This window comes from Phaenicophaeus curvirostris, chromosome 1 (genome assembly GCF_032191515.1).
Source record: "Phaenicophaeus curvirostris isolate KB17595 chromosome 1, BPBGC_Pcur_1.0, whole genome shotgun sequence".
Classification (NCBI taxonomy): domain Eukaryota; kingdom Metazoa; phylum Chordata; class Aves; order Cuculiformes; family Cuculidae; genus Phaenicophaeus; species Phaenicophaeus curvirostris.
The window spans coordinates 163,020,859-163,032,245 of record NC_091392.1 but is presented as its reverse complement, the minus strand read 5'-3'; the positions used below and the strand labels follow the sequence as shown (position 1 = coordinate 163,032,245).

At 48.3% G+C, this 11,387-nt stretch overlaps 1 protein-coding gene across 2 annotated transcripts in view; it reads right to left on the bottom strand.

The window, feature by feature from the left end:
* Window positions 1–4,240: 4,240 nt before the first annotated feature.
* The window catches only part of ME3 (malic enzyme 3), a 123,732-nt gene continuing 116,585 nt past the window's right edge, over window positions 4,241–11,387 (bottom strand). Inside the window, exons 8-14 of one of the 2 annotated variants that reach the window (XM_069879842.1) lie at window positions 10,854–10,951; window positions 9,517–9,630; window positions 8,322–8,427; window positions 7,597–7,739; window positions 6,393–6,566; window positions 5,898–5,996; window positions 4,241–4,491 (exon numbers count right to left, since the gene is read on the bottom strand). In XM_069879842.1, coding sequence (XP_069735943.1) covers window positions 4,330–4,491; window positions 5,898–5,996; window positions 6,393–6,566; window positions 7,597–7,739; window positions 8,322–8,427; window positions 9,517–9,630; window positions 10,854–10,951 — 896 coding nt within the window. In that variant the 3' untranslated portion in view covers window positions 4,241–4,329. The remainder of the gene's footprint in view (window positions 4,492–5,897; window positions 5,997–6,392; window positions 6,567–7,596; window positions 7,740–8,321; window positions 8,428–9,516; window positions 9,631–10,853; window positions 10,952–11,387) is intronic. The other variant, XM_069879850.1, reaches the window with a different exon arrangement.

The window sequence follows — 11,387 nt, the reverse complement described above, 5'->3', positions numbered from 1 at the left end:
AGGTTGGATGAGGCTCTGAGCAACCTGATCCAGTGGAAGGTGTTCATGTCCATGGCAGAGCAGCTGTAACTGGATGATCCTTAAGGTCCATTCCAACACAAACCATTCTATGATGTTATCTTCCTATGAATTTGTAGCACATATTGGCAGCTGTTTAGGGTATTTCAGCTGTGGAGTCCTATGCCTGCACTCCCTGGTAAAGAGCCCCTCCCCAGCTTTTCTGTAGCCTCCTTTCAGTACTGGATGGATGCTGTAAGGTCTCCCTGAAGCCTTGATAGTATTTCCTTGTATTTTTTCTATTTTTAGCTCTCATTTCAAATTTGTCAATGATTTGTCAATCACTTGTCAAAGGAAGAGAAGGAGAACAGCTTGGGAATATAAGATTCATTCTGCTGATAAGACAGAAATGGCAGCAAACAGAGAAACCCAAAATGATCAGCTATAAATATTCTTGCTTTGAATCAGAAAACAAACCACAAACAGACAGCAGCTAAAATGCCCACAATATTCAGCTTGTGTTTTCCCTAAGCCGATTTAATCTCTTTCCCTGCCTGTAGGGCAGCCACACGGCAGGTGCTGATTTCTAGATGGAATTCCTCCCCGGGAGGATCTTCTTGCCAAGAATAAAATATTTATTGCCAATGCTCAAGTCGCTGATAAAATGTGATGTACCAGTGACAGGAACTCTTCAGGCAGGAAAAGCTCTGGCAGAAGTCCTCTACAGCCCTCAAGTGGTTCATTCTGAATCCTACACTTTGGGAACACTGCCTCAGCCTTGGAAAGAAATTCCCAGGGTGGATGTAGTCTTCATTCCCAGGTAAGGTGCTTACAAAACTGCAGTGCTATCAGCAGTCTTCCTTTCAATCTCCAGAAGCCGGAGCGAGGATTCAATCTCCAGAAGCCGGAGCTTCAGTTTCTCAGCCTGCATCTTCAAGCAAAAGCACAGAATGTGTTCTAGATGGAGATGCAAAGGCAGGACCTTCCACTCAAGAATGTGGAGGCCTCACAGCCTGGTTTGCCCAAGTTCAGGAGAGCTTCCCCTGCAGTCTTCTGTCTCTGAGAAAGTAATCTGGAAAGGCTTCAGCCCTTGGCCTCTGAAGGCAAGGGGAAGAAATCTTCCACAGAATCCCAGACTGGTGGGGGTTGGAAGGGCCGTCTGGAGCTCATCCAGTCCAACCCTCTGCTACAGCAGGAACACCTCCAGCCAGTTGCACAGGAATGCATCCAGATGGGTTTGGGTGTCTCTGGAGAAGTAGACTCCACAGACTCCCTGGGCAGCCTATTCTAGGGCTTCGTCACCCTCACAGGAAAGAAACTTTTCCTGTCCAGGTGGAACATCTCATGCTTCAGTTTGTCTCTGGTCTGCTTTGTCCTGTTGCTAAGGCCACGCCAAACAGAGTCTACTCCCCTGCTCTTGCCCCCCACCCATCAGATATTGATCAGCATTGATGGGATCTTCTCCACGCTGGACAGATCCAGCTCTCTCAACCTCTCCTCCCAAGAGAGATGCACTAGTCCCCTCATCATCTCTGTGAACCTTTTCTCTTCTCTGCACAGGGCTTGGAAAGAGCTCTGATCCTCAAAGGAAGAAAAAGACTCAGAAAATGCCAGTCTTTCTCCTGGGATGCTTACAGGTCAAGCTCAGAGAGGGGAAAAGTGTCTGCAACAGCCCCTGCGGGCAGAGAAAGGCCCTCTCTGCCTCATTCCTCTCCCTGTGAGCCTGGTACTCTTCCCACATGCACTTTTCCTCTCTTCCTCTGTGGAGTCACTCCTCAGCCAGTGATGCTGGAGATTGATTTAATCCTATGGCACACACGGTTTGCATCCTTTCTGCCTGCAGTAAAAGCAGGGGAAGGTGAGAGAGATCAGTGAAGAAAATCAGCAACAATCTGGCAGCACTAGCAGGAGACCCCTGTCCAGCTTTCCAGTGACCCTCATCGACTGGGATAGTGTTTGGGGCTGTAACAGAGCAATGTGTGAGCAGCTGTCCCTGGAAGGAGGCAACGAGAAGTCTCTTCAGAGCAGACCCTTGCTGGCTATGCAGCCAGGCAGAGACAGAGCTTCACTGCTTGCAGGCGGGGAAAGGGACTATCAGGGAGGAACAGGACTTCTACTTGAGAAACAGGATGATGCCATCAGAAGCCAATTGGGAAAGAATGCTCTTTCTACCTAGAATCATAGAATAGTTTGGGTCTGAAGGGACCTTAAAGAATAGCCAGTTCCACCACCCCTGCCATGGGCAGGGACACCTCCCACTGGATCAGTTTGCTCAAAGCCTCATCCAGCCTGGCCTTAAACACCTCCAGGCATGGGGCACCCACGACTTCTCTGGGGACCTGTTCCAATGCCTCATCATTCTCACAGTAAAGAATTTCTTCCAAATATCCAATCTAAATCCCCCCTCTTTCAACTTAAAACTGTTCCCCCTTACCCTATCCCTGCACTCCCGGATAAAGAGCCCCTCCCCATCTTTCTCTATGACCCCTATAAATAGCGGAAGGCTGCTATAAGGTCTGCCTGGAGCCTTCTCTTGACCAACCCCAACTCTCTCAGCCTGTCCTCATACAGGACGTGCACCAGCCCACAGGTCATCTCCATAGCCTCCTCTGGACTTGCTCCAACAGATCCATGTTCTTCCTGTGCCGAGGACTTCAGAAATGAACATAGGGCTCCAGATGATGTCTTGTGAAAGTAGAGTAGAGGGCAAGAATCCCCTCTCTCGACCTGCTGGTCACAATGATATGGGCAAAACCACTGTCCCTGGACTCTGCAGGAGATACAGCCCCAAGTAAGACCACTGCCAGGAAAGGATTGCTTTGCTAACAAAGGAAACCAGCAATAATAGCAGAGCAACACTCTCAGCTTGGGTGGAACCCCCAAGGGCTGTTCAACAGATGGATAAAGACTGGAGAAATGGCTCAGGATGAACACTGGGCTGCCCACGCTGGCAGTGGGCAATGAGCAACCTCCCAGCAGCAAGGATCAGTTCCTTCTGCTGCAGCTGGGCTCTTCTTTTAGTCCTGCATGTCACAGCAGTGGAGCTGGTGTCCAGTAGGCCATAGGGTACCTCTAGGGTGTTTCAATTGTACTAAGATATCGTTCGTGGAGTAAGGACTCCACAAGTGGTGAGGTGGGTGTTGGTCTCTTCTCCCAAGTAACAAGTGATAGGATGAGAGGCAATGGCCTCAAGTTGTGCCAGGGGCAGTTTAGATTAGATATTAGGAAAAATTTCTTTACTGAAAGAGTGGTGAAGCGCTTGAACAGGCTGCCCAGGGAAGTCCCCATCCCTGGAGGTGTTCCAAAAATGTGCAGACATGGCACTTCAGGACATCTTTTAGTAGGCACGTTGGTGTTGGGCTGATGGTTGGACTAGATGATTCCGTGACCTTTTGGCATGGCCCTGCCTGATGCCAGCATAGCACTGGCACTGGGAGCTGCTGCTGTGCCGAGCACAGTGTCCCCCCTTGCCTTGTGTTGCCCACAAGGAGCTGACTGGTGCAGGGGCCAGGCAGAGGGTGGTCCCAAGGTGGGACCAATGGCTGTGCTAAGCACATCACTGCACTTGGGACCTGGAGCTGCACCAGCATTGTCCCTGACTGGGGAAGTGCTCCAGCCTGGCTTCAGATTGCCCAGTGGGCTGGGTGACCTGAAGGGTCTTTGCATCATCACCTTTCATGGTGCTACACAGTGCAGTGAGCTTGGTCCAGGGTCCCATCTTTGTCTCATCAGAAACCCAGAGTGGAGTGGGTTTGCAGGGCCCTCTGGAGCTCATCCAGTCCAACTACCTGCTACAGCAGGGCCACCTCCAGCCAGCTGCACAGGAACACATACAGGCTGGTTTGGATATGTTTGGAGAGGGAGACTCCACACCCTCCCTGGTCATCCTGTTGCAGGCCTGTCACCTTCACAGGAAAGAAGTTTCTCTTCATGTCCAGGTGGAACTTCTTAAGCTCCAGCTTGTGCCCACTTACACCTTGTTCTGCCACTGGGCACCACTGAACAGAGTCTAACTAACTTCCTTGTCCTGTCCCCTCCTTGCTATCTGCCTGGGCAAGACAAGATGTACCAGAATCAGTATTTCCAGTTACAGTCAGGAATATTTTCATCCCACTGGGATAGTATTTGGTGGGGCATGACAATTTTTCAGGGCTTGGACTCTGCTTTATTACCTACTGATATACTCCCGAAGAGAAAAAGCATCTGGAAGTGAAAAAATACTCGGATTCATTTACTTTGATCATTCTGCAAGCCTGGAGGTGCATTTATATCAGCAACAATATGAACCATGGGAACTGATGGTAAAAATGAGAAAGCAGTTCTCAAAAAAACTTATATATTTTGTGTTTGCATGGCTGTGGGCGGCCACCGGTAATCGTCGATAACAAAGGAATCATAATCAGGACTGTAAACCAGCTGCTTCACAAAGGCTTCTTTGTCTGCTGGCTCGGGGTACCAAGAAGCAAGACCGTGCTTGTAGGCCCAGTCAACGATCTGCAGAGAGATAAGCAAAATGAGCTGATCATAGAATCATAGAATCATTAAGGTTGGAAAAGACCTCTAAGATCATCAAGTCCAACCATCAACACCAACATGCCTATTAAACCATGTTGCAAAGCGCCACATCTAAGCATTTTTTTAACACCTCCAGGGATTAGGAATCCATCATTTCCCTGAGCGGCCTCTTCCAATGCTAATGAAACAACACTGGCATGTTATGAAGTAGAAACTAACTGCAGTTTGGCCCTGGCTGTATTTTCCCTCTTTCCTTCCCCCAAAATTGTGTCCTTTTTACTTCTTTTTTTCTCTTTGTAGAATTCCCTGAGTCAGCTGTACTTCATCTTTTGGGTGAAGGGCTGCAAGCTGCCTGCAATTACTGGCTGCTTAGAAATCCTGCTTAGAAATGCCTTGGCAACACTGCCCTGGCAAAGGAGTTGGATTGTGCAACTAAAGGAGAGAACAGCCGTTTAACCACCTCCACTCTCACCCTTGAGCTCTTCAGCTACACTGTGCATCCATCAGTAACTCCTAGCATGCCAGTGTGATTCCCAGTGGGGTGTCCCATGAATGTGAATTACAAATTTGATGTATAGAGGGGGCCAATCCCACAACTGGACAGCAAGGCCAGATCTGGAATAGTACTTACGTACTTAAGCCTGTATCAAATACAGGAGGAGAAGTTCCAAAATAGCGATTTCGTAGAATCATAGAACCGTTTGGATTGAAAGGGATCTTAAAGACTATTCAGTTCCAACTCCCTGTCATGGGCAGGGGAACATTCAACTCTATCTCCCCTAGAGTGGCTAACATAACTCTTCCAGCATTCAAGAGAAGTGACAGCAGCAAGAAGGGGTTATAGCAAGCATGTCTCCCAGGTCTGTGAGGCTCAGCAGTCAGCAAAATTGCTGAAATGTGCAGAGGGATGCAAGTTGCATTTTGGTGGCATCCTGGTCTCGTGCTGAGTTTGCTTTAAACCATCAGAAGTGCTGTTTGCCCATCGACAGGGAAAGGATCATAGAATCACAGAATCATAGAATGATTTGGGTGGGAAGGGACCTTAAAGATCATCCAATCCCAACCCCTCTGCCATTGTCAGGGACACCTCCCACTGGTTCAGGGTGCTCAAAGCCTCATCCAACCTGGCCTTGAACACCTCCACAGATGGGGCATCCATGACTTCTTTGGGCAACCTGTGCCAGTGCCTCACCACCCTCACAGAACAAAATTTCTCTCTAATATCTCATCTAGATCTCCCTTTTTTCAGCTTAAAACCGTTCCCCTTTGTCCTATTCCTGAACCCCCTGATAAAGAGCCCCTCCCCAGCTTTCCTACAGGCCCCCTTTAAGTACTAGAAGGACTTAATTCCTGCCCTCTCTACCATGGAAAGTGGAAATACTCACTTTCACAGCAATTTTGAGAGACACCTCTCTGATGCTTCCCAAGGGAGGATAAAGTCTTCCTTCTGCAAGATGCTGCTCTGTCACCTCGGCGGCGATAGACTAGAAAGAAGAGAAAGAAATGTAAAGATGGTCTCAAGCGTGGACCACATTCATTGGTGTTACTGGGAATGTGGCTGAAGCCTCAGCAGCAGAACTGGGATTATTTTTCAGTGGGAAAGCTGAACTATTCAAAATACGTGTATATACGTTTCCTTACAAACTTAAAAGTGGAGCCAGAATGGTGTAAGGACTGTGCCAGGGTAGCAGGTATGGAGAATGAGAACCCTATCATGGTTCCTGCACCTCTGTGAGTGCAATGGAAGCGTGAGCTTTCCTTGAGACTGGGAAAGGCTATAGCTTTTGCTGAGAGTGTGCCAATGGGCTGTTCCAAGTTAGGTTCTTGAAAACACCTATTATGATTTTTTAAAAAATAGTAGTTAAATCCCAGTTGGAAACCTCTGCTGTGATGAGGAAGATATCATCAGAGATGTGCCGGACTCCGCAGGCAATGACCCCCAGTGCCACTCCTGGGAAGACGTAGGCATTGTTTCCTTGGCCAGGGAAGAAAGTCTGTCCATTGGGCAGTGTTACCTTCGAGAATGGACTTCCACTTGCAAATATTCCCCGGCCCTGATCAAAGAGAGAGAAAGAGGCATACAAATTTAGAAAAGAAGTCTTGTATTTCTGCTGCTCACCATGATCTTTGCCCAGGGAACTCTGGTGACCAAGTGGACTAATCTCCAGCCAGTCAGTGAGGGGCATATCCACCAGAGCCATCTCCAGCTGACACTTCTGGAGGGTCTGGTCCCCAGAGATACGAACAGGGCCATGGACAGGACACTGTCTTGGTGTTTGCACTGCCCAGCTGCTCTGAACACATTGAAAAGGAGTCTCTTCCTCTCTAATAACAGTATAGGGGTTGCATAGATGAGGAGCTTAAGGCTGCAAGCGGAGGTGGTTAAATGGCTGCTCTCCTCCATTAATTGCACCATCCCCTCTATCAACCAAGATGGGGAGAAGGCTCTTTATCAGGGAGTGCAGGGATAGGATGAGGGGAACGATTTTAAGCTGAAAAAGGGGACATTTAGATAGATATTAGGAAGAAATTTTTTACTGTGAGGATGGTGAGGCATTGGCACAGATTGCCCAGGGAAGTTGTGGATCCCCCATCCCTGGACGTGTTCAAGGTCAGGCTGGATTAGGCTTTGAGCAACCTGATGCAGTGGAAGGTGTCCCTGCCCATGACAGGGGGCTTGTAACTGGCTATTCTTTAAGTTCCCTTCCAACCCAAGTCATTCTATGATTCTACGAACCATCTATGGAATGTGATAACACACTCATGCAGGATAAACATCTAGGGGCTGTGTGATTACTCTGGCCAGCAGTGGGTGGTGGGGAGGGCAAAGGGGAGAGTGAGACAAGACTGCCTCTCTCAAGCCAGATCAATGCACTTGACAATAATTCTTCAGGGACATTGTCTCCTAGTTGGTTGATGAAACTGTTACATAAAGAACTGGGTTGGCAGAACACAGGGAACAGTAAACTGTGAGGATGGGACACCTCAGGCAGCTATGGGTGAAAGAAGCCAGTGCTTTCTTTAGAGGACCACAAAGCAATTGCAGCTGGTACCCAGAGCACCCAGCTTCTGTATGCTGAGTACCTCAGTGAGACGGTAGCACTGCTCCGCTGTGCACTCTGCTTTACTTGTGGGGTTGCTCAGGGCAAAGATGATGGGTCTCTCATTGAAGGCTGCCATGTCCTTCAAAATCTTCTCAGTGAAAGCTCCTGCAATGGCTGCGACACCTAAAACAACAACGGCAGAGTGAGATGGTGACTTTCTGACTGTCCGACTTCGGTGCATTGGTCTGATCTCTTCTGAATGCCTCTATTTGTAAATGAACTGTGGGAGGGAACAGGTTCCATCTCTGGAGATGCAGGGGGCAATGTTTCTTTCTCATATTATCATGAGATTAAAATCCTGTCTCAAAACAAAGCCCTCTGCTCCTCTGGGTAGAGCGAGGATCAGTGTTTAGGCCAGTCTGGCCATAGCACTTTGACTCCCAAAGACCTGCTTGAGCTGCCCATTGTCATCCTTGTCCTTCAAAGCCTCTCAGGGCCATGTTTGATGCCCAGAGTCCCAAATTCTGCCTCTCCCAGTACCTCCTTCTACATCCCTGTCTGTGAGGGCTCTGACAACTCCAAAAGAGAAGAATCCTGGGCCCCATGAATGAAGGGGAAAGAATGAGGAGAATTCAACTGACAAAATGGAGTAAAAACCCTCTCATTTTGTTTTGACTGGGAGAATGAAATGAGGCCCTGGAAGAGTGACAGAAATGTTCCTAAGAGCTGAATTGGTGTGAAAAGGTTATGCTAAGGGAACTCCACCTATAATTGCCGTAGGCTTCACTTTCTTCACAACCTCCTCCAGTGTGTTCACATTGGGATGGTCCTGGGCAAACATTTCTTTCTCATGGTTCAGGTGGCTCCTTCCCTGTGAAGGAAAAAGGAGTCAAAGTTTGGTCTGTTGGCTAAAGGTGTAACATAGTAATTCATCATTTCATTTAATATCTTGTGCCTCTACCTAAACCAGATTTCACAGAGCAGGACCTCAGCATCAGCCACTCAGGCTGACCTATTGGTGTAGTGGGCCTGGTCCCTGCTCTTTCCGCCCTCCAAAACACATTGACTGTGTGGAGGAAGGATCTGGCTGCCAGGGCAAAGAAGCTGTACATGTAGCACAAGGCTCCTTAAGTCTGAGGGGAGGGAGGGCAGAGGCCCCGAGGACCCAGTGAGTGTAGAGTAGAGCTGGGCTAGGCTGAATCACCAAGCAGGACAAGACGTTGCTATTGCAATATCTCATAGGACATGCAAGACTTCCAGCACCTCTTGAGTCTATGGCTAGCAGAATCATCTTCCAAGGGCTGGAGCACCTCCTGTACAAGGACAGCCTGAGACAGTTGGGCTTGATTAGCCTGGAGAGCAGAATGCTCTGTGGAGATGTTATAGCAACCTTCCAGGAGTTAAAAAGGGCTTACGGGAAAGCTGAGGAGGGGCTCTTTATCAGGAGGTGCAGGTATAGGATGAGGGGAATGGTTTTAAACTGCAAGAGGGGATATTTAGATGAGATATCAGGGAGAATTTTTTTCCTGTGAGGGTGTGGAGGCACTGGCACAGTTTGCCCAGAGAAGTCATGGATGTCCCATCTGTGGAGGTGTTCAAGGCCAGGCTGGATAAGGCTCGAAGCAACCTGAACCAGTGGAAGATGCCCCTGCCCACAGCAGAGGGGTGGAACTGGATGATCTTTAAGGTGCCTTCAAACCCAAACCATTCTATGGTTCTATGATTCTATCACTACAGTACTTAGCTCAAAGCATTGCCTGTAGGGCAGCTGGTGCTGCTGTACACTGTTGTTACCATGAGACCTAGTCCTGTGAAAGCAGGAACAGTTCTGCTGACATCGATAAAACTGCAGTTGTTACTCCAGGGCTGAGCACGGGCCCAAGGTACCTGCCTGCTCTGGCCTGTCTGTAGCTTGCAGAGCAGCAGACCAAGTGAAGCTCATCTCTAGAGAGAAACTCACCTTCACAATCAGTCCCTTTGAGTCCACCATCCAAATTTTTTTGATGGCATCCTCTCGTGAAATTCCTTCCTTTTCCAAGGCCATGAGGATGAGATGAGCTATGCCCATTGCAGCCTGGAACACAGTGAAACACTTCATTGAAGTATCACCATCTTTTGGAGGGGGAAAGATTTTATATGAAAGATGTGCTGGGTCATCCTCCAGTACTGAATGGATGGAAAGAAGGAGGCTTTCTGCTCCGTGGTTGTACAGTGCCATGGCATGGGGCAGATTTTAGCATTGTGGGTGCTGCCATAAATTAAAAAAAAACCAATCATCCAGCAGAGCAGGCTGCTGTGAGGCTGGACCAGTGGAGGTGGGACCTTGACAGAGGCCGTGTCCAACATTTAAACCAGCTGCTGCAGTGCAGGAAAAGGACCAGACACTGAACAACGCTGGTGACGATGCTAGTACAGAGGAACTCAAAGCAGAATGGGATTGCTGCATCTGAAGTACTGCCACGAGGAAAGTCCTCTTCTCCCATTCCTGCCTGAGGAAGCTGCCCTGGATATGCTCTTTGTGTTAAGGGTCCTACAACTGTGCCTGGACCTCCTGCTCTGATGGGGACTAACATGGCAGGAAGGTCCCTGTGTCACAGAGACCCTGACTGGCACAGATGTGTCTGACAGAAGGAGTGGAAAAAGAGAACAAACATTCTTTGTTTCACAGAGGAATAGACAAACAGTGAAGAAGAGACCTTCCTCAAGTCCCACAGATGGGCGAGAGATGAGCCAGGCCCTGGATCAATGCCTTTAGTCCACAGTCCAGGCTTTGGAGACTTGTTCTTTCCCCTCTCTCTTTGAGCAAAGGTGCCATCCAGGCTACCCAACCCCTGCTATGGGGGCAATGCAGCTGACTCCAAAAAGCAAGGTTACATTCTTACAGTTAACTTTGAGTCTGAGTCCTTTTAACTTTATTGCTAAAGAGACTCTGGTTTACCTGGAATACCAGTTTTTGGGGATTCAAATTGGCCCCCTTAATGTTCCTGCAGCACCATCATAAGGGTGCCTCATAACAGACCTCCCTGCAGTTACAGCCCTGCTGACAAACGGGTAGCCTGACAGCACCTGGGAAGTCTGACATTGACTCATGGGCCAAGAGGTCACTGAAAGATCATTGGCAACTTCTACGGAACAGCAAGATCCACCTGTAGGGCCCACTCCTGACCCGTGACAAGGAACCTGCTTCTGTGCTTAATTTTCATGCAGCCAAGCCTTGCAGGAAGCTTCCTGGTTGACTTTTTCGCTCTAAACTTGAATTTAGATTGTATTTAGGAACAAACTCAAGAAGATTCCTACCTCTCCAGCTCCCTGGAAAACAAACTTATGGTCAGAGAGCTTGTTCTTTGTGATCCTTAAGGCTGCAAATATGCCAGCGACTGCAACAGACGCAGTGCCTGAAAAGAGAGAAACACCATGAGATGGACATCCTGGCAAACGGATTGTCTGTCCTACTGATATGCTGTTAGAAACCTTGTGGTAGGAACCATTCTCTTAGACCCTGTCACTAAATGTTCAGAGTGCCCTCCTTACTCTGAAATATTAAGTATTAATCCCCAGAAGACCCCTCCAAGGCATGATAAAACCAGTTTCCCTCTACAGAGTCAAAGGAACACTGAATCCTAGGATGCTAGAAGTGGTTAATACTTGACTCCCGAGAGTTTAAGATGCATGTGAGTTGTCTAAGGTCACATAAGACATCTGTAGCAGAGTGGTGGTCTGAACATGGATGTCTTTGTCACAAAATCCTCTATGACCATGGAATTACCATCCTTGTCTCCTCACTTACCTTCACAGCCCAGCACCATCTTGTTTTTTTTTTTTTTCTCTACT